The 26,052-nt window shown below is 39.8% G+C and overlaps 2 protein-coding genes across 18 annotated transcripts in view; both read left to right on the top strand.

Annotated features, from left to right (window-relative positions):
• The window catches only part of obsl1b (obscurin like cytoskeletal adaptor 1b), a 37,993-nt gene that overhangs the window by 3,235 nt on the left and 8,706 nt on the right, over positions 1 to 26,052 (top strand). For 5 of the 17 annotated variants that reach the window (XM_085434608.1, XM_085434606.1, XM_085434607.1 and 2 more), the window contains 27 exons: positions 2,676 to 2,945; positions 3,841 to 4,101; positions 4,207 to 4,518; positions 4,630 to 4,896; positions 5,212 to 5,487; positions 5,679 to 5,954; positions 6,192 to 6,467; positions 6,773 to 7,048; positions 7,374 to 7,655; positions 10,721 to 10,996; positions 12,942 to 13,217; positions 13,881 to 14,159; positions 14,325 to 14,600; positions 14,864 to 15,139; positions 18,031 to 18,306; positions 18,409 to 18,681; positions 18,997 to 19,272; positions 19,352 to 19,627; positions 20,261 to 20,536; positions 20,618 to 20,893; positions 21,309 to 21,575; positions 21,670 to 21,936; positions 22,039 to 22,308; positions 22,805 to 23,071; positions 24,053 to 24,319; positions 24,890 to 25,002; positions 25,215 to 25,368. In XM_085434608.1, coding sequence (XP_085290734.1) covers positions 2,676 to 2,945; positions 3,841 to 4,101; positions 4,207 to 4,518; positions 4,630 to 4,896; positions 5,212 to 5,487; positions 5,679 to 5,954; positions 6,192 to 6,467; positions 6,773 to 7,048; positions 7,374 to 7,655; positions 10,721 to 10,996; positions 12,942 to 13,217; positions 13,881 to 14,159; positions 14,325 to 14,600; positions 14,864 to 15,139; positions 18,031 to 18,306; positions 18,409 to 18,681; positions 18,997 to 19,272; positions 19,352 to 19,627; positions 20,261 to 20,536; positions 20,618 to 20,893; positions 21,309 to 21,575; positions 21,670 to 21,936; positions 22,039 to 22,308; positions 22,805 to 23,071; positions 24,053 to 24,319; positions 24,890 to 25,002; positions 25,215 to 25,368 — 7,137 coding nt within the window. The remainder of the gene's footprint in view (positions 1 to 2,675; positions 2,946 to 3,840; positions 4,102 to 4,206; positions 4,519 to 4,629; positions 4,897 to 5,211; positions 5,488 to 5,678; positions 5,955 to 6,191; positions 6,468 to 6,772; positions 7,049 to 7,373; positions 7,656 to 10,720; positions 10,997 to 12,941; positions 13,218 to 13,880; positions 14,160 to 14,324; positions 14,601 to 14,863; positions 15,140 to 18,030; positions 18,307 to 18,408; positions 18,682 to 18,996; positions 19,273 to 19,351; positions 19,628 to 20,260; positions 20,537 to 20,617; positions 20,894 to 21,308; positions 21,576 to 21,669; positions 21,937 to 22,038; positions 22,309 to 22,804; positions 23,072 to 24,052; positions 24,320 to 24,889; positions 25,003 to 25,214; positions 25,369 to 26,052) is intronic. The other 12 variants (XM_085434610.1, XM_085434611.1, XM_085434614.1 and 9 more) reach the window with 12 other exon arrangements.
• Positions 8,342 to 10,712, top strand: LOC146691283 (uncharacterized). Its single transcript, XM_085434632.1, has one exon. The coding sequence runs from the start codon at positions 8,900 to 8,902 to the stop codon at positions 10,286 to 10,288; it is 1,389 nt and encodes a 462-aa protein (XP_085290758.1). The 5' UTR covers positions 8,342 to 8,899; the 3' UTR covers positions 10,289 to 10,712.

A 26,052-nucleotide genomic window follows, 5' to 3' on the forward strand; every position in this document is an offset into this window, starting at 1 on the left:
CTTTTATTTATGTAAAAAAGTATGTAAAAGTACAGTACTGTGTCAGTCTGGAGCCACCCTTCACTTCACCATTGCTTACAAGGAGCTAGAAGTTGTTGTAATTTTTAAAGTGACCTAGTTTTCCAGGATTTCTGAAGGTTATTCAAAGCTTTTCTCTTCTTTCTCTCATTTTAAGACCAGGCCCCTTGTACTTGGCCATTTTCACAACACATTTTTTTTTATTGTTAAGCCACTTAACACTGACCTATGTCTCATTCAAGCAAAAAACAAAACAAACAAAAAAAAAAGTCAGCTAACTCAAGGGATGAACCAGTCTAGCAGTACTAGTACTAGCAACATGTCACAAAAATTTACATATTTTGCTCTAATTTCTTTAATTGAATCTTTTATAAATTTTTATAAAAGTGAAAAATATCACAGTTTAACAATGTGATGAAATAGTTTTTGTGTACCAATAAGGTGATTTCCAAAGAGTTATTAGCTGGAAACTTGTCATATCTTGACATAGTGTGCAGTGTGTCCTGAAAAAAATTAGGAAACTGGATAAGTGGAGGACAAAAGAATAAATAGCAGGTCTAAAAACTATCTGAAAGTCATGTCCTTAAAAACAAGACAAAATCCAGCCTCATCAGAGCCTGGATCTCAACATTATTGAAGTTGGGTCGGATCATCTTGACAAAGAACATAACATAGCAAGCAGTCATCCAAAGATATGATTGAGTATTAGGGACAAGGTAAGAAAAAAAATATCATTGCTCATTTTAATAATAAAGTCTAAATTTCAAGATTAACTCTTTTTTCAAACTACCATAGTATTTTGACTTTTTTCTCAATATGCAACTTTGAGAAAAAAGTTTGCCACGTTTGCTATACCCTCTACAAAAAGCCTTGTTTAGATGAGTTAGTGAAACAAACTGATCAGCTGTCTTGTGATACAACACCTATAACATACACTGACACACACTCTTATGTGCACTTATTGCACAAGGGTGTAACCACTGATAACCTTGCATCTGTCCACTGCCAGCCATTTAATTTTGTGCAAATCCACTCTTTCAAGCTTGAGTGTTTTTCTGTCTGTAAAGATGCAACTTTCTGCAATATCTTCCTTATACTTATCACCACACTGTGTTTATGTGCTAAAAGAGAAATCATATCCTGGCTTTGTACTAAAACAGATTCTGATATACAGTTTCACGAACCTTAAGGGTTAGTGGGTATACTAAGGGTATAGTAACCATGGCAGCTTGTCTTGAAACAACAACGGTAATCTCTACATTTAAACTTTTTCCTCGAAATTGACTTTTTTCATGAAATAGAATTATGATGTTAATCCCAAAATTTCAACTTTATGAATTTTTTTTTTCTTAACAAGTACCTAATACTCCTTTGTAACAAGATGAGTTTTGAAAGTTCTTCAAAATCCCTGGAGAACTATTCCTGAAAACTAGAGAGCTGTGCAAGAGTTCATGCAATCTTGAAGGTTGGACTTTCTTAAAGAATATAGGTGATCATATCAAATACTGACTTTCAAGCTTTTCACACTGTTCTGTTGTCTTGTATACTGCATTTCCATGTATGTTTGCACATGTGTCAATAAATCAGTAAACCTATTTTTGTAACAAAATATAAAGAATTGAGGGGTGGCTTAAGACAATATTGTGCATCTCAGCCACAGCCTGTGGTGCCTTTTTTACTGAGTAATGGAGGAGTAGAGAGTGGGGTGTTCTTGGATCAAATTTCTATCCATTTGATGCTAGGATGATGTCAGTGAGATAAAGAGGTACTTTGAGACCATATACTGGGGTAGGGCCAAAAAGGGATGGCAAAAGTATTTATATATATATATAGGGAGAGAGAGATAGATATTGCCCCTGCAAATAATCAGCAATCAGATCATCCCTGGTACACTGGCAGTTGAAGGAAATGTATTAATGATCTGAAACTGGACCCAAGTGATACCTAAACAGGCAATGTTCATTAGCTTGAGGAAGAGTTACGCAGCGGTAGGATGTCTGCAAAGTTACTTAGCCTGTGAAGGGTCTAGGACTCGGTGTCCATGTGATTGAAATCTTCGGGAAGAGGATCTTATTTCTCACATGGCCCAAAGAAGTCCAACCTCAAGTATTGTACTGTATCAGCTGGAGAGAAAAAATAGAACTGAGATAGAGTTAATGGTTAGTGGCGGCTAAGAAGAAATTTTAAATGGAAGATGGTTTGTATAGCTGCGTGTGTAACTGGCCTTGTTAAAACATTAGTAAGATAAGTTAATGATGAGCTTTGCACACACACGCCACTAAATACAGTCCACATTCTTTTGTTTACAACTGTCTGGTACTGTCTGATGGTGTCAGTTACAAACACTTTATTCTCTATCTAACACCCCAGTGTGTTAATGACCTTCCCATTCCTCAGCTAAATAAGCCACTTGTCTCATGATTTTGCTCATCTTGTTTGCTTATCTGGAATTTACTGCCAAATATATTCCAATTTACAGTGTTTACTACAAGGGCACATGTAGTCTGAGCTTTTGCTAGATCACCTCGCTTCAAGAATTTATATTGAATTACTAAATTCATTGGATAGATCAAATAAAATTTGAATATTTTACATTTAGCACTATGAGAGATATCATATTGGCTCAAACTGTTGCTCTTCTACTTCTTTGGTCCCAGAGCCGCCTGTGCGGTTCAAGCAGCCTCTCATTGATCTTGAAGTGTGGGAGCGGGATTTGGCTGTTCTCGAGTGTGAAGTTCCAGAGGACTCAGTTCCCATCACATGGTATCTGGAGGATAGACGACTGCAACCAGGGGCCAAATATGGAATGGAGGAGTGGGGAACGAAACGACGACTGACAATTCGTGACATCGGAGTTGATGATGATGGGATTTACCTCTGCGAGATGCCTGATGGGGGCAGAAGCATTGCAGAGGTAGCTGTAAAAGGTAAATTAGAGCTACTTTATATCGGATCCTATTTCAAAAATAACACAATGCAAAAATGTGCAACGATTTCATATGCAGACTAAGCAATATAATTACTATTTCTTTAGGTGGTGAAGGTGGTGTGTTTGTCAGTTTTTTCTGGTTTAAAGTATTTGCAGAAAACACATTATCTCAGATTTGTTTGTAGGACTGCCTTAGGGTTTGTTGTTCCTGCAGTGAAAACATTGACTCTCAGTACAAATCCTGTGAAATTAAAAAATAAAGTGCTCATTATTCTCAGCAAGAAGAAAGAAAAGCCCTCAGAGAACATTGTTTTTCCTCGGCTGTGCACATGACACCTCCAGTTGAAACACAGACTAGCTTGTCAGAGTCTCTAAAGGAGATCTCAAAATTAAAAAAAAAACACCTATGTGACTTGCAATATCAAGACTCTTTAGCATGTAAAAAAGTAAAAACCTGTCCTGGCTAAACTACAAAGGACAGATCTTCACAAAAATGAATGCATAGGTGTTAAACATTAGTTTTGTAACCAAGTTAAACCAGGTGCTTTACAAAAGCAGTGCAATACAAAAACAGATGCCTGCAGACACAGGTCTTTAGTAGCTAACATTTTTTGAGGTAGAATTTGAGGCACACAGCAAACGTTATTGGTGCCAGATCAAAAACTGTGACCTGCAAAGAAGGCACTGGGAAACGATTTTGTCCTCTTGATGAGATCAGCTGCAAAATTTGCATGTTTAACATATAAAGTGACAAACTGTTCTGAACCTGTGACAGCTGTGAACAACCCTAAATTGGATAAGCAGTTATGGAAATGGATGGATGTTTGCTACTAACTATTAAGAATTCTTGCACTGTGAGTGTCGTATTAATTCTCTTGGGTGTTTCTTTGCAGGCACAATTTTGCGGAAGCTTCCAAGAAAAGTGGATGTCTTGGAAGGTGAAAATGCTGCCTTTTGTGTTGAAGTAGAAAAAGAGGAGATGGATATACATTGGTACAAAGATGGCTTAGAGCTGCGTGAAACCCATCAGACCATTATTAAATCCTTTGGTCGAACTCACATCCTGGTTTTCGTCAACACAATGCCCCAAGACTCTGGCCTCGTGACTTTCCTTGTCGACAGATCCAAGACTTCCTCTCAGCTAAGAGTGAAATGTAGGGCCCTCTGAAAATTACAGTGTCTTAGATACAATATTTGTCACAAAACTTGATCAATTTTCGAAGCAACATTGGTGCATGATGACTTTTTTCTGGTTTCAGCGGCCAGACATTGTCCACCTAGTTGTCCAGTGGCTGTGCAGATCAACACAGAGCGTGCTAATGCAGCTCTTCTCTCATGGGTTCCTGCTCAGGATTCACGAAAGAATCCTCCCTCTGGATATGTGCTTGAACGGCAAGAGGTGGGCACTGGTTCGCAAGAATGGCTTCAGTGTCTGACCACTGATTCTGCAACCTCTGTGGAGATCCTTGGTGACAGTGTTCCATGTGAGGCGGATTACCGCTTTCGTATTTGCAGCGTCAACAAATATGGGAAAAGCAATAATGTTGAATTCCCTAAAACTGTCCACTTAGGTAATGTTTATTTTACTACAACTGCACTAAATCAATACCACTTGCTGTATTTCTCAATTAATCACAACAGGATACTTTTGCTATATGACTAAACACAATTTTATTTTCCAGTTCCTGTGGCCAGAATACAAGCTCCCTTACAGGATGCCTTGGTGCCAGAGGGGCAAGACGCTCTCTTCTCTATTGAGCTTTCTGCTTCAGTTATTGGTACATGGTTCTTAAATGGGACTCAGCTTCAGGAAGATGAGCGGTATTCCATGCGTCGGTCACGAGCACACCAATCTCTCCGCATTCGAGGAGTACGCGATACAGATAATGGAGCTGAGATTACATTCATTGCCTATGGCATCCGTGATTCTGCAGCACTTTACATTCAAGGTATGTCTGGAACATTTAGAAAAATGAAGATGAATTTGTAGGCTGGGTGGCGTATTACTTTCCTTAAATGTCTGCAGAAATGCATTCTGATGGATTTTGTATTACAAGAAAACAATTACCAATGAGCCACCATGTAGTCTTCTGCTTAAAACCTGAACTTGGACAGCCCGCCAGAGGCAGTCATCCAATTGCAATTGTAGAGGGCTGTATGTGAGCAAGCACACCTGTCAGTGTCTCACCCCAAAAAACCCATCCCTGTGAACACATACCTTTTATTACACTCAGTGTTTTCCTTGTGTTTTCTAAAATTTGCAGCTCCTCTTGTCAAGTTTTTCCCATTGTCAGAGATGGATCGAAATAAATTTGTAGAAATTGGGAATCCCATTGTGCTCTACTGTGAGGTATCAGACCCTGCAGCTCTGGTGCACTGGTACAAGAACGGGGTGGAATTAAGATCTGTGGAAGGTCTTCATATCCAATCAGAGGGCACCATGAGACGAATTGTCATCCAGTCAGCAGAGTTATCACATTCAGGAGTCTACTGCTGTGATGCCATTGATGATGTCATCAGGTTCAATGTGGAAGTAGAGGGTGAGTAGAACAAGTTTCTTACATTGCGTTTTTTTGTTTTGTTTTTTGTTTTACAGAGACTAACCCTCTTCATTGTGACTTGTACCAAACATCTTTTTTATGTAAAAAATGCATGCTGTCTTCCTTTGAATCATCTGATTTATTTATTTTTTACCACTTACCAACCCATTAAAATATCTAAATATCCATAGCTCCACCTGTGAGGTTTTCAGCACTCCCAGATGCTGAGAGGAACAAAACCATCCAAACAGGCTGCCCAATTGTTTTACAATGTGAGCTTTCAGATCCATCTGCCCAGGTGCACTGGTACAAAGATGGGTCAAAACTCCATTCTCAAAGTGGGATAGATATCATATCCGATGGCTTGATGAGGAATCTGATTATCCATTCAGCAGAAGTTTCACACTCTGGCTTGTACTGCTGCAAGACAAAGGATGACACCATCACTTTCAATGTGGACATCAAAGGTGATTTGTTTTAAGTGATGTGAAACATTAACGAGCTCCTACTCAGCAAAGCAACTAACTCTAATGACATTCTTGTATGTTGTCTGTTGCCTTTCATCTTAGAAGTGCTTAAGTGTGCGCTACCTTTTTTCAGTGTATTACAGCATGTTAGAAGTGGTCAGTAGATAGATTATGATAAATAATCTAAGTGGCATGAGGTTGATTTAAGGTTGACATCAAATCTAAACATATCTATAGCTCCACCAATGAAGTTCTCAGCTATTCCTGAAGATATGAGGATCAAGTCGATTGAAGCAGGCTGCCCCGTTGTGCTACAGTGTGTGGTGTCGGATCCCGAGGCCCATGTGCTGTGGTACAAGGACGAAATACAGCTCATTTCAAGCTCTGGATTAGAAATCCACTCAGTGGGCAACACAAGGACATTAGTTATTCAGTCTGCAGAGCTGAGCCATTCTGGTGTGTACAGATGCACCACACAGGATGATACCGTGGCGTTTCAAGTGGAGATCAAAGGTGACTTTACGCTTCTTATCTTTGCGTTCATTTTGTAACCCCACCCCCCCTCTTCATAGATGCCACTAATAATCCCTGCTTCTACTATGTGGTTTGAAGGAGTGTTTCGTGCACATAACTTTAAAGAGCAGTTAACTCACTAGGTGATTACTATTTATATACATTGGTTTTGCGACTCCTGCGGCTCTCTGTGAATTATAAGTCTCCAAAGCCCTTTTCATCTTCTGCTCAGCAGTTACATTTTTGTAAGGTATCCATTTCCATGGCCTTGATTTTATTTAGCTGTCCTGCATTCCCAATGCTAGCTATACCAGTGACGAACTCTACTATCTTTGATGTTGAGAGAACCAAGTCACTCGAAGTGGGCAAACCTTTGGAGCTGGAATGTGAGGTTGCAGACTCTACTGTGCCTGCCTGCTGGTATAAAGATGGTAAAAAGCTCATCCCACAGAATGGTTGGGATATACAGAGTAATGGCACATCAAGGAAACTCATTATCCCATCTGCTGAGCTCTTGCACTCAGGGCTATACAGCTGTGAAACTTCTGATGACACTATCCACTTCACTGTGGATGCTAAAGGTGATTTGTTTTTACAATTAAATTGTTTTACTTTTGGATCTAATTCTAAAGCTTTCTGGAGACTAGATATGACTAACATTATGATATGCATTTCTGTGTGTCTGTGTTAAAGTGGTGCTTTGTGTGAAGTTGTAACTGTCCATGGTAAAATCAATGTGTACTGACTAAATGAAAAAAGCATAACCCTTAAAAATGCATTTCTCGTTGAATTTGAGATGGCAGATTACTTCCCAGTTTTGGGGAAGTTAAACTTATTGCCCTTTTCTTCATAGTATGAGTATGTTCCATTAAGTCCATAGTCATAATATTAATCATTAATCTTTAGCTCCAACGTTGCCATTGTCGCCTTCGCTGGAGGTTGTGGAGACACAGTTTCTTGAAGCAACGTACCCCCCCGCTGAACCACCCTGTGAATCCTCAGACCCTGCTTTCCAGGTGTCAAAGCAGAGGGATACAGAACCTGATACACAGCCTGACAGAGAGCCTGAGTTTGAAAATGGAAGCATCAAGAACACCCTTGTTATTGAACCAACTCATCCTGCAAACTCTGGAGCATACTATTGTGCAACAGCAGATGATGTTGCCAAATTAATAGTAAAAAATCAAGGTGATTATACCTTTTCTGCAAATGTGGTTTCTGCTTCAGCTGTACTAACTCTTTGTGCAGCTTCTAGTAACATTTCTATATAAACATATAATGTATCAGTTTCTCTTTAAAGTCAGTTTCCCCCCCAATGATTGTTTGTAGTGCCACTTCCAACATATCTACTTGACCCTGATGACGAGAAGGCCAACTCTGCTGAACCACACTGCTCAATTGTTCAGCAATTTGAGATTTCAGATCCCGTTGCCAAAGCCTGTTGGTACAAAGATGGAACCCAGATCTACCCCAAAAGGGAAACTGACAGTGAATCCCAGAGAAGTAGCCAAATCTTTCCCCTCCAGTTACAATATGCCTCTGGTGATGTGAAGTTTGGCTGTGAAACAGCTCATGATGTACAGTTAAATGAGGACATAAAAGGTGGTTCCCCTCATTGTACCTGCACAATTAAGAATCAAGAAATAAGTTACACATGTAACGCTATCACCCAGCTCATTGTTTTCTCTTTGGCTTTGTCCAAACAGCAGAGCAGTGTCACTATCGTGATGAGATTGGTGAGATAGCTGATGCATCTACCCAATACACAGTGGATGGCAAAGGTGATTTGATATTTCAACATCAATCATCCATTTTAACCAAGCACATAAATGCCACTAACAATAGTGGTGTATTTTATTGTTAGCCCAATCATCTGAGGCATCTGTAAATCTTTTTTCCTTTAGAAAATTGCTCTGTGTCACATTGTCATCACTGGTTTCAGGTCATTTCCTGCTGTTTTTGCCTCTTAAATGGTTGATTAGTAGCTGTGTAGCTGCTTCTCATACTAACATATACGTTGTGTTTGTCACTTCATTCTTCATTTTAACAGTCATCTTTGCTTGTAACAAGCAACTTACCACTCTTAAAGTCCATCTTATGTCTTATTCATCACCAGATCCTCTCATTCACATTGCTGCCCTGAACGTCTCCCCGTTGCAATGACAACGAACTCTTGTCAAAGACAACAAAATTAATGTACCATAGGTTTTTATGGTGCTAATGTACAGATTTTTGGTATGAGAATATTAGGAGTCAGTTGAAGGAAGACATATTGGAGCTCACTTTCAGACCAAACCTGGTCGATCTTCTTGTTTGTCTTTGCAATGGATAATCCCATAACTCCATGCTAACCCACACTGATGTAAAATTCTGTTATAAGAAGAAGTATTGAGACCATCAACCACTGAAAACCTTTCTCTGTGTACATCACAATGCTTATAGCTACATCGCCAAGGCTCTCTTCTGACCAAGAGAAGAGCAAGTCCACAGAGGAGGCTTGTCCTGCTGAAGTTATCCGGGTGTCCTCAAAATACAATTCTGGGATCTCCGGTGGCAAGGCTGGAGATACTGAGACATGTGAAGACCATTCCAGTCATACACCAACTTCTCAGTCAGCATATGAATATATGTTTGACTGCACTGCATCTAAACAGCTGAACGAACTCTATGATGGTCAACAAATGGAAAAAGCCGAATGTCCACTGTACCATGACTCTGTAAACCCAATAACAACTCAGTCTGACACACACCATCACACTACACAGCTCAAAGATACACAAGGTGAGGAATTCATTTACTATGTACAGCATACGGAAGCCCCATCTGAAGAAACTGACAATTCTTTGCAGACAGCTGTTCTGACAGATGAGTTTTGCAAGTTTTTGCAAATTGCAACTGTTCAGTCAGAGGAATCCACTTCCAAGAATCTAACTTTCCAATCAGAGGAGCTACATAGTTTAGGACAGACACCATCTGTCCAGTCAGAGCTAGGCAGCATTCTACAGAATTCAGCTACAACACCAGAGCACAATACTGACACCTTACAGATTTCAATCAAATCAGACAGGATCTCTGAGTCTTTCAAAACTGCAACTCCACAGTCAGAGGATCTGATTGAATCCATAATCTCTGAAAGTTACAAATCAGAGGAGCCCTTTAAATCCTTACAGACTGTAGCTGTCAAATCAGAGGAACCATTTAAGTCATTGCAGACTGCAGATGTCCAATCAGAAGGGGCCTTTAATTCCATGCAGATCCCACCTGTCCTTTCAGAGAAGCCTTGTGACCATTTACAAACTGAAACAGTCTATTCAGAGGGGCCCTATAACTCTTTATGGACTGCAACTGACCAATCAGAGGAGTTCAACAGACTCCTACAGAAATCTGCTGATCTTTCAGAGGGGCTCAGTGACTTCCCTAAAACAGCATCCCTTCAATCATTGGATTTTTCTAACCTTAAAGAGGTAAAAACTTTCCAACAAGAGCCATACGACTTGCAGCAGTCTGCATATGTCAAATTGGATCATCCCGATAATACAGGACAAGCAGTTTCTAACGATTTGGAAGTGCTGTCCCTGCCAAGTCAGAAAGCAACAGTCCCCGCAGAGTTTTATCGCACCCTGGAGACTACGGAAGAACAAGTAGACATCACATTTAACTCTGGGAAAAGACATTTGACCAACTATGCAGAGCGTTGCAATATCAAGCAGACAGCAACGGTAGAATCAGAAGAGCTCTACCTCTCAGGGACACATGATGGTTACTGGAGTGACAGTGTCACTGCATATAAGGTGGCTGTTGAAGGTGATTTAAATGGTTAGCATTACCAAGCAAAAAATGAACGGGCACAATGATTGAGATTGCCTTTTTTTTTGCAATCCTTTACATTTTGGCAATCTCTATAACTACTCACTTGACTTTATTTACACTAAAAGTACTTCAGTAGTTGAATTTGCGCTTGGGTGGTCTGGGAGGAACATTCAAAATAGAGCAAAGAGTAAATACATTAGCTTCAAATCCTAACTTGAATGCCCAGGTATCTCAAGTCTAACCAAAGACACATCTTGTTATATTACTAATAAACAAGGACATATTTTTATTATGACTTATTTTAACTCTCAAGGTTTATTGGCATGACTAATCTTGATGTTAGAATTTGATTTGCTCTTTCCTTTTGTTTTTAAAGCTTCATTTCTGTTGTAGTCAGTAATAGTGATGCAATTTTCTCTTGATGTTACCTCAAACATCCCCAGCTCCGCCTGTGAGAATTACAAGACTTTGTGAGGCTGAAAGGAACAAGTCTGTTGAAGGTGGTGAACCCCTAATGCTGCAGTGTGAGATATCAGATCCTAATGGTGAAGTTACTTGGTACAAGGACGGAATAAAACTTCTTGAAGCAGCTGGGCAGGACATGCTGGCAGATGGTTCTATAAGAACACTGACTTTCCGATCTGCGACACTGTCTCATGCAGGGATTTACAGCTGCAAGACAACAGATGATGCAGTGCAGTTTCATGTGGATGTTAAAGGTGACAAAAGATGTTTTCACCTGTTATGCAATTCGATTTTAGTGGAGGTTATTTGCATACAAATAAGTTTGCTTTACTCACAAAATGCAAGCTTTCTTTTTAGTTTTCTGGAAAAATATAATTACCATAAAGTAGACAGATTTTAGTTTCTCTGATTGGAAAAAAAAAATCAAGACACTTTAATATAGTTAAATACAAAACCTCAACTGATTGAAAAACTTCACTTTACTGTAATCATTTGCAATCTGCACAAAATGAGTTCTTGGATTATGTTAATTTAAAAGAAAAATAAGTATAAGTACAATAAGTACAATCCAAATATTTAAATTACATTTAACTAGTAACCACTGTCATGTGCTTTCATGACTTCACTCTATGATGTCTGAGTCCATGAATCACAGAGACTGAAACTACAGCTACCTGTGTGGTGCACTCTGGGAGTTCTGCTGGGATGAAATTTTTTGTAGGCCAGCCTTGAAGTACGGCCCTGGATCCTTTAATTAAAAAGTCAATTGGATTTCTCCAAATGCTTTTGGATTGTCACAGAAAATAAGCTCTGAGTAAAATAAAAATTCATGACACATTTGTTCAGCAGGATAATCTCCGCAAATGAATTCCAACTGTATGATTTCTGAAGTGTAAGTACAATCTCAAAGAACTACACCATGGTCACATGACTTATTAACACCAGTAAGCTACTGTGTCTGATGTTTTTATTTTGAATATGCTGTGACAACTTCTACAGTCACATTTAGCCACTTGTACGCAAATGGTTTCCTCAAAATTGACAAGTGGGGTAATTTCTTGCACATTCTATGTTGCACAACAAAACATTAACATGTCTGCAGGTTGTGTTAATCGTGCTAATCCTAGGCTTATTTTTGACAACACTGCTCAGGGGACATTAAGGCTCTGTCCAAGTTAGTACTTAGTTTGTAGCATACTCCATTGAAGTTAACGAATGAGAGTTTTCAAACACTGTGCCATGCTCTATTTTATCTTTAAATCAAAATGAAAGAACTAGGCACTGTCTACAATTAGCTAAAGTTGCCCTAGAAAGACAGTGCGGCTTAATCTGATTTTTGACTTATTATCCAAGAGGAAGTTAAGTGTTTTGCAAAATCTTTAATTTGCCAAGCACTCAGGTAGCACACAGTCTGCGTTCTTTTGTAGAGAAATACCCTTGGTTAGCTTTAATAGGGGTGCATTACGGCTCTCTGTGGGACATCACTGACATGTGAACTAACCAAACATGCCCAAAGATTCAGTATATTAACCCTATCATTAAGTCATAATATCCAATTAATGAAATCCTTGTCCCTGCCAAGACAGTATACAGAAGCACACAGCCTTGATGCGGGCAAAGGTATTTTGACCCAAATGTCTTAGATGTCTTCACAGTTGTGTCAAAATAAATCTGAATTGCTTTGTCAGGTACCCAGGGTTTCATTAGTACACTCACTCTTTGCTTGACTAAGTAAGGTGACTGAACATTGGAAGAATTCCAACTTTCCAGCCTCCTACTGTAAAGGCAGGAATTTTCTTAAGGCTAAATCATCTTCTATACTCATACTGTAGGTACTGGCCGAATGTGTAAAACAAAAAATGACTTTCAACCATTTGTAAACATAAACCTTTGCTAATTAAGTATACTTTATCATACATTTGCTGTCACTGCAGAACCACCTCAGTTGGGTTTTTTTTTTTAAATTAATGCAATAACTTTCTTACAAGACTGACTGTTAATATTAATAAAACGTTTGGTAGACCAGGTTTACTAAATGTATCTAGCTGAATCTTTCCTTACAAATACAAATTTTAAAAATTTTAACATAGTTTATTGATTTTATTGGAAAGCTTCAGTTTTAGGGCTTTGCTTTGCTTCTTTTGGTCCATTACAGTACATGTTTTATTGACCAGTTCTATCTTACATTCAATCCTGTAGCTCCACCTCTGACATTTTCAGCAATGTCTGAGGTTGACCAGAAAATGACGGTCATAGCAGGCTATCCCATTGCTCTACAATGTGAACTGTCAGACCCCACTGGACAAGTCAGTTGGTACAAGGATGGAACAAAGCTCCTACCTCAGAGTGGAGTAGACATCCAGTCAGAGGGAAATTTGAGGAGTCTAGTTGTCTCATCAGCCGAGCGGGCTCACACGGGTGTATACCGTTGCGAATCAAAGGATGATGACATCCAGTTCACTGTGGATGTAAAAGGTGATGCTCAAAAAACTCTGCAGCGCTTTCATTGTCTTGCATTGCCACTAACAGGTTAACAGCAGGTGATTTAGTCACGTTTTTGTAGTGACCTAACAGAAAATTGTTCATTTTCCGGCCTTCCTAATACACTACTCATGCCACGTTAAAAAGCAGAGGCCAAATGTAAGTAATTTTTTATGTGACTTTAAAGAAAAACTACTCCCCGTCACACCTATTCATGATGACCCCTTTTTTAACACTTTAATAAGAGTAGAATGAACGAATATAGGACATCGTCACACTAAACATCTCATTAAAAATGTGGTGTCATAATGCAGCTTCTGATTAAGCATATCCGATATATAAAGAAAGCTGTGCGTCTACTTTATTCTTTTTAATGTCACTAACCATATGCACTTCTTGTGCCATAAACACTCTTATGTCTAACCTGTACTTTTTGTTGGTTTCATATTGATCGTTGCTCTTCTAGACACTCTAGATGTCTTTGAGTTCTTGTTTATGTTGTTTTGTCAAAAGCACCTTGTTCTTAAAGACCTGTGTCAGCTGTCTGCTGCTTTGGTTGAATTTAAGTTCCTACTCATTTCTAACTGCATAAAGTGTAGTTTTAATATTTAAAGACACTTTATTAAGACAATCTTTTGCAATTTTAAAAACCTACAGCCCTACCTGTGAAGTTCTCAGAGCTTCAAGAGAATGACCGGAACAAGTCCGTCGAAGAAGGCGCTCCCATTGTCCTGAGATGCGAACTCTCTCATGATCCCTCTGCTCATGTCGACTGGTATAAAGACGGGGTAAAAGTTCTGCCACAAAACAATGTGGAAGTACAGTCAGATGGACTGACAAGGACACTGTTCATCCCATCAGCTGGAAGCGCGCATGCTGGTACCTATGAATGTTCAACAAAAGATGACACTGTGACTTTTAAAGTGGATGTAAAAGGTGATTTATTTCTATCGTTGTCGTCTTATGGTTCTTATTCTCTGTTGTGAGTGGCTGAAACATACTTTGATTTGAATGATCATGGGAAAATGGTATGACTGGCTGGACTGTGTTTTGCCTACTACAAGCATCTTACCCAGTACCCTTGTTATTCTCCTCTTTTAGGCCGATCGTCACGGATCATGCCACTCCCACTGTCAGAAAAATACAAGCTGATTGCAGCTGGTTGTCCGATTATCCTCCAGTGTGAGGTCTCAGACCCTGTTGCCCAGGTTTCCTGGTTTAAAGATGATTTGGAGCTATTCTGCAAAACTGGGCTTGATATGAAAAGAGATGGCAACTTCAGAAAATTGATGATTCCTTCTGCTAAAGTCTCTGACTCTGGTCTCTACAGCTGTAAATTTGCAGATGACATTGCAACATTCCATGTGGACGTCGAAGGTGATTTTCTTACATTCCCTTTCAGTTAAAGAGTTTGCAAGTGTGAGTTTGGGGCATTTTAGCATGGCCATAGTTACCATAGTTACCCTTAAACTAGGCACTTCTTTTTATTCATGCAGTTGAAAACACCTTGTGAAAAACCAAGTCTAATCCTAGCTGTGCTAAATTAATCAAACCCAAAAAGTCTTATTTTCACACTGCTTGTTAAATGATGCTCTGTCAGCTTAACAGCAGTCCTCTGCAAATCTTTTAATACCCCCCAGCTACTCCTGTGAGGTTTTCAGCGATTCCAGAGGTTGCGAGAAACAAATTTGTTGAAGCAGGCTGCCCAATTAAGCTGCAGTGTGAAGTCTCAGAGCCAACTGCCCAAGTCTATTGGAACAAAGATGGAGAACAGCTACTTCCAGAGAGTGAATATGAAATCCAAGCTAAAGAAACACTGAGAGCACTGGTCATTCAGTCAGCAGAAGTCAGACACTCTGGGATGTACAGCTGTGAGGCCGCAGATGACCATATAGAATTCAAGGTGGATGTTGCAGGTGATCTAAGTATTTTGAGCTTCGTCAGAATTACTAACCATCTATTAATACTTTGCTAGTAGACTAGCTTAGGGAACAATATTTGAATGTATAAGTTAGATGTGTTAATGCTTGATTATGTACTTTGTCTTGTTTATAATGTTGGTGAACATATTTATCCAAATTAAAAATGTAAAATTTGGAGGTTTTGCTATAATTTTGATCACAGATAGGTAATTACTCACTTTTAAAATTTCATCAACCCTGCTTCCAGAACAATGTAACAGAGGAATAACACTTGCAGCTTTTCGGAGAAAAAGAAAAAACAGTTAAAGGCCAAATTGATTGGCTCTTTAACTGGTGGAGACCAAAACTGAGATATAAAAAAGAAAAGAAATTTAAATTGAGGCTTTTTCAAGACATAAATGTCTTTGTCTATGTAAATCAGCACAGACTAAGGGCTCAGGAAACTGCTGAAAATGTTGAGAAACATAGGTTGATCAGAAATGAAGCCAGATTCAGCAACTAATATAAAATAATATAATCCTCACCTCTAAAGTTTCCAAAAACACAATTTGATAAATTATAATACAGTATATAATACAATTTTGAAAAAACAGATGCCTTGTTTGTCTTTTGACTGCGTTTTACGTTGTTTTGATCTACTGATTAGTTTCATTTTAACTTGCTTTTTACTACAGCTTCAATCAAAAGTTTAAGATCACTTAAAAATGGCAAAAAAAAATAATCTTTTACATGGTTGGATCAACCAACAAGAAGAAATGAGAGTGAGACAAAACATTTTTTGGAGCATGCAATTTATTGAAAACAACGCTTAAACTAAACAGCCTGTTTCAAAGCTGATCAAAAATTTAGGACCACACCTCCAAAAAAACCCAGTAAAAGAATAAAAAGAATAAAACTTTCTTCCACCTTTCAATGTCCAATGTTTGGGGCTCTCTTGCAAAGTCCAAACGGTCAGCTCTGTGGCGTTCATGGACACGAGGCCACCTCTGTTGTTTTCAGCCTTGTCTGAGGTTGACCAGAAAATGAAAATGATGTCACGGAGATGTTTTTTTTTTATTTTTGAAGCCCTTCAGTGTCTGATGGTTATGGGGCTGCAGTCGGCACCAGTAATGGCCTTAATTTGGGTTGAGGATTGTCCAGTTTCTTGATGGACAGCCAACTGGATCCTCCGGCTCAGTGCTGGTGAAATTTTGGGGGTTTTCCACTTGACATTTTGGTTCCATAACCCTCAGGATTATTTAAGCTGCGATTGTGCACTGCGAGAGACCCTGCATATGCAGTTCAACAAGCCGACCACGTTCAAAAAGGGAAATTTTTTTTGCCTTTGCCATCAGAACGTCATGACAGTGTGACTACCTGACAGAAAATGACAATAAATCCACATTTTTGCACAGATTTGGCCTTTTAAAGGCTTGTGGTCCTAAACTTTTGATCAGCTGTAAAACAGCTACAGTAGTGTTTTCAATAAACTGCATGTTCAAAAAAATGTTTTGTCTCACTCCCATTTCTTGGAACCTTGCTATGATCCAACCATGCAAAATATAATGTTTTGCCATTTTTCAAGTGGTCTTAAACTTTTGTATGTTTGGACTGTATGTTTAGGCACTGAACACTAATGGTTAGGTTCAGGAAAAGATCTTGGTTTGTAATAGAACCCCTTCTCAAAAGTGGCCATGCACACTGAGAAATTATGCTTCCCAGTGAGTTTAAATATGGTGCCAATTCATACTTTATGAGTGTCCATATGCTATGACTTTGAAGTAAGACCTGTTTATGGGTGGAACCATAAACCCAGTGTGTCACTGCACCAACACCAAAGGACAACTTGTGGGTACCCGATAGATGCCCGTCTTGACACAACAACAGTATCTGACTCCCTAGGAATGAGACCAGGCATACTACACTATTATTACATACTACATTGTAGTGCTATATGTTAAAATAATGGTGTGATTTCACTGTCTGCCAAACAACATTTACACCATTCTGGAGCCAAATATCAGTTAATTAAAATCACTGTTGGCATACCTCACCCTTGACTATAAAAACTGAAGTAAGTTGTACAGTGTAGGATAACAAACACAAATCTGTTTACCATTGCTATCTGGTTACTGTCAATGAATTGAAGATCCTATAGCATGGGTTTGATTCTCAGCTGTTCCAGAGGCTGAGAGGAACGATCCTCTTGAAGCAGGCGGACTGATAAAACCAAAGTGCGAGATCTCACATTCTGCAATCCAGACCTGCTTGATTGAGGATGGAATAAAACTCTTGCCAGAATCGGAACTAAACGTTGATTCAAAGAGCAAAAAGAGGACACTGGTTATGAAACCGGCCACATCTTCATGCTCTGGCGTGTACAATTGTAAAACTGATGATGATTCAGAGTTCAACGATTTCTGTGTGGAGGTGAAAGGTGATATGATCTCTTTTGGCCATGTTTTCTTGGCAAATGTTTTAACTGTTCTGTTTTGTACACCTTCATGACCTCTAATACTTAACAAAGCAAAACCTGATCACCATCGTATCCATCGTAGCTGATTTTCTTAAACGTCTAAACGTTTAGCTGCTTTCTGTATACATGCTTTACATTTTAGGACAGCGTCTTCAGTGTCCAGCATGTATTATGATGAACTTTTTTTTCTGCAAACCTGTGTAAATAGTATTTCATGAGTGCACTGCCGCACATATGTTTTTACATCACTTCAAATGTGGCTTAACACCCACCAATGCTTCTGATGTCTGTGAGGAGTTATTACCTTGACAGCAAAGCTTAAAATCAGCATGACTAGGCTGTGAAAACTTGTGCATGAGCATAAATAATGAGATCTAGATTCATCCGAAAACTACTTTTAGTATTTTTGTTTTTTTGTTTTTTTCTGCAGCACCACCGGTAACATTTGCTGATATCCCAGAGAGGGACCTTTTCCAGAGTGTTGTGGAACATGAACAGCTTGTTCTGTCATGTGAAGTATCAAGGTCTGATGGTGTTGTCAAATGGTACAAAGACGGAACTGAAATGCAACCAACCAATAATGTTACAATCCAAGCAGAGGGCACCAACAGAAAGCTGATTACACATTCAGCCCAACTGTCCGATACAGCTACATACACATCCCGTGTAGGAGACAACGTTTTAGTCTTCAAAGTTAACATACGAGGTAATAAAATACTCAAATACAACAGTCCAGAATTCAAAAACTCTGCTGATTGTATCTGCATATACAGATGTGGCTTCAATTACTTGTACTCTTTCTCCAAAGAACCTCCTGTGACGATAATCTATCCCAAGGAGGATGTCCACCTTGACCGTCATGTCCCTGACGAAATTATTCTAAGCTGTGAACTGTCTCGTGCCAGTGGTGTGGTCAGCTGGTATAAAGACGGTCAAAAGCTTCAAGAGAGTGAGAACATCAAGCTCAAGGTAGAAGGGCCTTATCGACGACTTAAGATACTGTCTAGTGGAGTAGAGGATTCTGGAGAATACGTCTGTGATACAGCTGACGATTCAATATTCTTTCACCTAAATATCACAGGTACAAACACCTGACACTATAGATACTGTCTGTGCATGTGGGGATATGTCACTGTTCTAAGAGAAAGGAGCACAATGTCCTATTAGGGGGTTGGTATATTTAACTCAAACAAGTCAATGTCACGCATCATCAGAACATTTTTAAGGCTAAAATATTGATATCTAAATGGCCTCCCACCAAGGTAAGGTGAAATTAACTCTGGTCTGTTGCTCTGCAAAGAGCTGAGAAATATTTTAACTGGTGCATACAGAAGCCTTTACACTATTATGCAGTATTGTTTTAATTGAAAAGCTGGGTAATACCATTCACTTTCAGAACCTCCAGTGAAGATTGTATCCCCAAGTCAGTCAGAAATGGAACTGTGTCAGCAGACATCTGAGAGGATGGTGCTAAGCTGTGAGATCTCACGGCCCAATGCAATGGTACGCTGGTATCGTGATGGACTCGAGGTGGAGGAGAACGACAATCTCATTCTGGAGGTGGACGGTGTCTACAGAAGACTTATTATACCTAAAACCACTGTCAAAGATTCAGCAGAATATGTATGCGACACAGCGGATGACTCCAAGACGTTCTTTGTAAACATAGCAGGTAATTAAACTTAATAATTAGAAGGCTCTTGCTATGTCAGCATATATCCACTCTAACTTAAGATTCACTTAACACACAGAGCCTCCTGTTCGCTTCATTCGTCCTCGGAAGATGGCAAGTAGAGTAGAGAAAATGGCCGGGGAGACTCTACTTCTAGACTGCGAGGTTTCAAGATCAAATGCTGAAGTCACTTGGAAGAAGAATGGGGAAGAAGTCGAAGACTCTAGAAACATCACAATCCTTGAAGATGGCGTCATCCATCAGTTGACCATTCACTTTCTGACAGTGGAAGATGCTGGGCAATATGTCTGCGACGCAAAAGACGATGTAATGGATTTCAGTGTGATAGTGCAAGGTAGGTTAAGCCTCATGCCTGAATTATGCTTCTGGGGTGAATCTATGTAGAGCCGCTGAAGTTGCCCACGGAAGTGGCAGGCTGCATTGATGGTGATGTGTGGTTATATTTCTAGGAAGGCTATACTCTAAGGTTTCATAAGGGTTTGTGCTTACGACATATCTATGGTGTAGATTTAACACAGACATACTGTCTGTAAACAGGCCTAGAGACTAGTTGTTGATCTCCAGTTGCTAGGGAAAAATGTGTATGTGTCCCAGCACCAAAAACCTTGATTGTTTTGGTTTCTAGCAGATTGCTGCAGTTGCCTGTAGTGTGCATGAAAGATAGAGATTTGTCTGCAAACACTTTACATTTACACTCCAAGCAGCAGTAAAACCTGGAAAACATTGACAAAAGTAGGACATTATTGCTTTAACAAACACATTTTAGAAGCCACAACTTTTACTTTGAAGGCAAATGGTTTCCAGACTGTTTCACTATCATTTGGGGAATAGTTTGCGAGTGCAGCGTATATAGCTTGACTGTCCTGCAACCATTGGCTAGCAGTGAAGGAATACATTTTTCCTTTGCAGATGGTCTGGCAATTATTCTGTTCCAATAAATGGAATGTTCTGTTTTCTTCATTTTCAGAATTACCTGTAAAAATTCTTGGAAAAACAGATGCAAAAATAGAAAAACAGTTCTTAGTATCAGATGACATTATTCTTGTATGTGAACTCTCAAGAGCCAATGCCTCAGTCAGCTGGTATAAAGATGACAAGCTTATTGATGACAATGAGCGATACTGCATCGAAGAGCAAGGTGTTTTCCGATCTCTGGTGGTCCTAAATGCAGCATTTGAAGATTCAGGGGAATATACCTGCGATGCAGTGGATGATAAAATAGTCTTCTATATCACTGTCAAAGGTAATATTAATAATAAATACTTAACAACTTGTCTTTCCTTTATGTTGAACACAAAATGATAATGTGCTTGTTTTTGTTCAGAGCCTCCTGTGCAGATCATTGGAAATGCAGGCCACCCAGAGCATCATATACTGGTAGCAGGAGATGATCTTATTTTGGAGTGTGAAGTGTCTCGGCCAAACGCCACAGTTGAGTGGTTATGGAACGGCAAGAGACTGAAACCAGATACTCGCATAAAAATTGACAACTATGACGTTGTTAGGAAGCTTGTTCTCTCTGGACTTCAGCCCTCGGACTCTGGAGAATACATTTGCGATGCCCTCGATGACAAATTGATAACAATTGTAGAGGTCCAAGGTAAGTTAAGATGATGTTCAAAGAGGTGTCAGAATTTCATATGACTAGGTTTAACCTCCTAAGACCCAAACTCTTTCATGAAATGCATTTTTAATTTTTCTTTGCTATTTGGGTTGATTGGGAACTGATGATTGTAAAAACAAAGAATTACCAGATTTTTTTTTTTTTACCTAATTTTTGTTTCTGAGAAAAATGAGATCCACATATGAGGACATTCGTTTTAAATTTTGATAGATCAGTGGCAGTATAACGTCCTTGTAAGTGGATATCAGGCCCTTGTAGAGAAAAATTAAGTATTTTGGTCTAGACAACCCAAAATGTGATGTCCACATATGTGGACGCCAGGTCCTAGGAGGTTAATGATGCTTGCACTTGGAATTTCAAGCAGCTTCTTTGTAAATGTATTTTTGCTCAGAGCCGCCAGCCAAGTTTCTGAATAAAAAAGCAAACAACATCACAGCCTATGAAAACGAGAGCGTCACACTGTGTGCCATTGTGAGCCATGAAAGGGCAAATGTTCGGTGGCTGAAAGATGGCCAACTATTGAACGAGGAGAACATTCACATCTCCAGTGTGGGTAATACCCACAAGCTCATCATTAATCCTCTGCAGCTGTCTGATTCTGGAGAATATGTCTGTGACATAAAGACAGATGAGATGTATTTCAGTCTTTTAGTGAAAGGTAGGAATTTGTCACTTAACAAAATGTGACCTCTCTTTCTAAGTATTTGATTACAAGATGCCATGATCTAAAACTGTATTTCTTTGCCCAACAGAAATGAAGGTTAAATTTATCAGACAGTTGGAGAATATCAAGGCTCTAAAGGGAACCCGCCTTACGTTACAATGTGAGATCAACAAGCCAAAAGGAGACGTTCAGTGGCTAAAAAATGGCAACGAGATCTCTCATAGCCGTCAGCACACAATCAGGGCTCAAGGTAGAGAGCGGAGCTTTACCATCCACCAACTAATGGAGGAAGACAGTGGAGAATATGTCTGTGAATCCACAGATGACAAGACCTCAGCCACTGTTACTGTAGAAAGTAAGTCCGTGTAAATCTTTAAGAGAGACAATATGCTGGCCAATGTGCAATTGTAACATGTGAGCAAAGTTTGAGCTCACAATTCATATGAATGTTTTTCAGCCCCCCGTATTATTGAGTTCATAGCAGAGCTTCGCAATGTCATCATCTGTGAAGGAGAAGATGCAGTTTTTAAGTGTGTGGTTTCACCAGAGGACACCAAGTTGGTGTGGCGCTTAAACGGCAAGCAAGTAGCCCTGAACGAGCGCACTGTGGTTTCCAGCAATGGGCTATGCCACATGCTCTGCATCAACAACTGCATGGTTTCAGATAGCAGCAGAGTGACAGCTGATGCAGAGGGGTTGATTTCAGAGGCAGAACTACAGGTTCAAGGTGAGTTGCGGCCCCTGCGATCGACACTTTACAAATTTGAATAATCCATAGAGGTTAGAATATTCAACATTAAGTTTCCTTATTTTTCTCTGGTGACTATCAAGCTTCAGTGGAGTAGTTTCCCTTTAATGGCATATATGACACATATTCCTTGCAAACAACTTTAAACTATTGAAAAGGTGACTTTGACAGCTTGCACCTCACAGGTTCTCATATCAGAATTCCTCTGGTTACTGACAGAGACAAGTGGCTCAGTGGTTTTGGCGTGCATTGCACTGCAGGGGGTAAGGCCCCACAGAGCTTTTTACTCATTCTCTGTGCTTAAACTTGCCATGCACCTTTGCTGGTTTACATATTCCCGTTGGTTTGGGTGTGGCCTCACAGTAGACTTAACAAAAACCACATACACAACTTAAGCATACTGTAATTGAATATAAGTGATGCAGAAAAACTGTTGACACGCTGTTATGTACTAATTCCTAACATTCACTTCAAGAGCAACAGGTGCTGTTCAGTAAGAAAATGACACCAGTTGTAGCTGAAGAATACAGTGAAGCAACTCTAGAAGTGGAGGTGAGTGTGGATTCGGGAGAGGTGCGGTGGATGAGGCAAGGGGTGCTAATCCACCCTGGGGCCAAGTATACTCTAAAGCACAAGGGCCGCAAACACAGTTTCACCCTCCACAAAGTGTCAATGTCTGACCGGGGCACCTACAGCTGTGAAACCCTTCATGACCGCACACAAGCCCAGCTCACAGTGGAACGTAAGTGCCCACGTGTTCTCACTATGCCCTGTTGTTGTTTGTTTACCGCTGTTGCCGACAACCCCATCTCACGCGCAGCCTCCATCACTGCTTCATATGAAGGCAAATTTCAATTAACTGAGTAAGAGTAATTTGAGTGACCTGGGGACCAGGTTGGCACTTGTACTGAAATATGATGGAATCCAACAGGTGATATCCTTACAGCCCAAGCTGACTTTCGGACCAGGGCTTTCTGTTGTGACGCAGGACCAACAAAGCCCTGATAATTACACATGGGTGGGACACACCAAATTCTATTCTAAGGGTTAAATGCTTGATAATTAAAAGATGCCTCTGTTCACAGCCCATAATTTGATTTTGTAAACAAAATAGAAAATTCCTATGAATAAGCGTCATTTAACTTTGTCGAGAGCATTGAGGCCTGGCATACTGTAAAACGGGTAGGTTGTGGTGATTAAGATGTACTTATGCTTGTTTTTCTTTGCAGATGCTTCTTGTGTTTCGTAGTCCTATGAGCCACAGGCCAGTGGGTGAATTAAAGGCTGTTCTTTCAACACTAGTGTGGGTGGGAAGGGGAAAGTCAGTACTTCAGGCTGCTGTTGGCACCTCCTATGAATTTGGATCTCCTCCTATTGCATCTAAATTTACACCCTGGCCTTCAAAATTGAGGTTGTTGTCATCAGGTCTCCAAAATAAACACTCCTTTTTTTCCACAGGGAATGTGTGTCTGTGTTAGAATAAGTGAAAAATGTTGGCCCTTCCAAAGTGCACTGGGCTTTTGCGTAAAGCCCAGTGCTCAAATGGCTTGTGTACGTGCCAGCTTGTATTGTTTAACCACTGTGCACCAAAAAGACTCCACGCCTGTTCTCCGACTATAAAAGGACGCCATGTCTGCTCAGCGCTAAATGCCTGAAATGAAAATGCCTGTGTTAGGTTCCCAGTCTCTCAAACATGACTTTTCCCACTTTGATGCCTCTGTAGCTCGAAAAATCACAATCAAGAGGGGACTGACTGACATTAAAACCACAGAGAGGGAAACGGCTTCTTTTGAGGTAGAGGTGTCCCATCCCAATGTCCCGGGCACATGGATGAGAAACGGACTCAAGCTTAAGCCAACTAATCACTTCCGTATGAGCGCAAAAGGACAAGTCCACAGCCTTACTATCTCTAACCTGTCAGTAGAAGACACTGGCACCTTTGTGTTCTGCATAGAGAATCTGAAGACCTCTGCAAGGCTTGTTGTAAAGGGTAGGTACTTTTGAGAAATTGTAAAGAGAAGCAGCTTTGCGATAATGAGTGCAAATTGCTCAACTGTTTAGTTCAATAATCATGTAAGTAATCCAGGCCAACTTATTATGCACTTCTGTTCACAGCAGGCAAACTGCAACTTTACTCATTTTGTTGTGACCTTAAACTGGTAGCTAAAGTGGCCTACTCAACGCTGGCCATGTGCCAACTAGTGGAGGCATGTAACAGAATGGATTGACAGCACTGCTACCACTGCCTTTATCCGGGCTCGTGTTACAAACACAAATTGGCCTAGCCCAACCAAGTGAAAAGCAGTAGCTCGGTTGAGTCTTTTCTGTCAGGTGTCATTTTAACCTCATGCTGTAAAATAATCCACTCCATAACCAGTCACTCAGTATGCATCATCCCTTTGAGCTCAGTATGAAATGCTGTCGATGACAATTGGATGAAAATGTCATCGCAATGAATCCATATAAGTTACTCCTAAAGGTTACTTTAATTTTGAGCAGCAATGTGTTTGAAGAAATTTAAGCAGGATTTTGGCTGTTAAGTAATCTCTTTCTGCACCAGAGCCCCCAGTGACCGTTTTCAGAAAACTGGAGAACCAGAGGTTCCCTGAAGGGGCAGTAATCTCCATCGAGTGTGAGCTGTCAAGACACAACGTGGATGTGAAATGGATGAAGGTCAGTGTTTGGTTTTTTTATTTATTCTTTACTGGCAACATTTGTGATACTGACAAAAGACCACAGGAAAAAAAAAACACCCTGAAAACATTGATGTTAAAAGTTTTTTTTAGAGTAATTTCCCCAAACCAACTCTTGATCTCTGCAGAATGTTCAAAGTAAAATTTTACTGCATTTGTTTGTTTTATTTTGTGTTTTCTTATCATTTTCAGGACGGGGCTGAGGTGAAGACCAGCAAAGACTTGCGCATTTATGCAATGGGAAGGAAACGGTTTCTCCAGATCATGAAATGCCAAGTCAGTGATTCTGGCATGTACACCTGCGATGCAGGAGATGCAGCTACATCCTGCACTGTGGAAGTCTACGGTACAGTCTACTATGTAAAATGATACCAACTTGATGGCAACCAAGTATTAAAGCAGTTGTAGGTTTTAAAAAAAATTGTTACTGGTCCTAAATTTATATAGTTTTGATAAGAAGCGATATTATGAGATGGGGTGTTTTTTGCAATAAGGACCTTACAAAAACTAGAATGATGACTCACTACAGTGCCACATCAAATGGTTGGGCATTTTTATTCAGAATTACACAATTACTACCAAGGTCATCTTCTGAGCTATGATCAGACACTGTTAGATGGCTTGGAACCTGAATGCTACACAGCTGTAGCCGGTGTATTCAACAAGAATCACCTGTTGCTTCAACACTTATAAAGCCCACGTGCCTGATTATTGGTATCTATGCTGGTATAGCTGGACATTATCGCATCAATCACCAATTATTCGCAATTCAAACAAGCCAAGCTTTAGTTAGCAGTTAGCAATAACCTCACTGAAGCATGTTGTAGTTGAACACAACTACACCAAACTACAACAAATAAGTAACTTAATAAGTTACTAAATATAATTTTGTATTGCCTGCCAGCGATTTGAGGTTGTGGTTAAGGCTCCATTATATCAAGGAGTACAGTAGTCTAATTTTGGAGATATTGTTGCTTTTTGGCTAACAGTACTAGTAAGATTAGTATCTCCATTTTAAGATACCGGTTCT

This window comes from Copadichromis virginalis, linkage group LG16 (genome assembly GCF_057382275.1).
Source record: "Copadichromis virginalis isolate Kocher_CV1m ecotype Utaka linkage group LG16, C_Virginalis_male_GT1.1, whole genome shotgun sequence".
NCBI lineage: Eukaryota > Metazoa > Chordata > Actinopteri > Cichliformes > Cichlidae > Copadichromis > Copadichromis virginalis.

Coding starts and splice junctions, on each gene's coding strand:
- LOC146691283 (XM_085434632.1), top strand. CDS start 8,900: ATGCTTATAGCTACATCGCCAAGGCTCTCTTCTGACCAAGAGAAGAGC.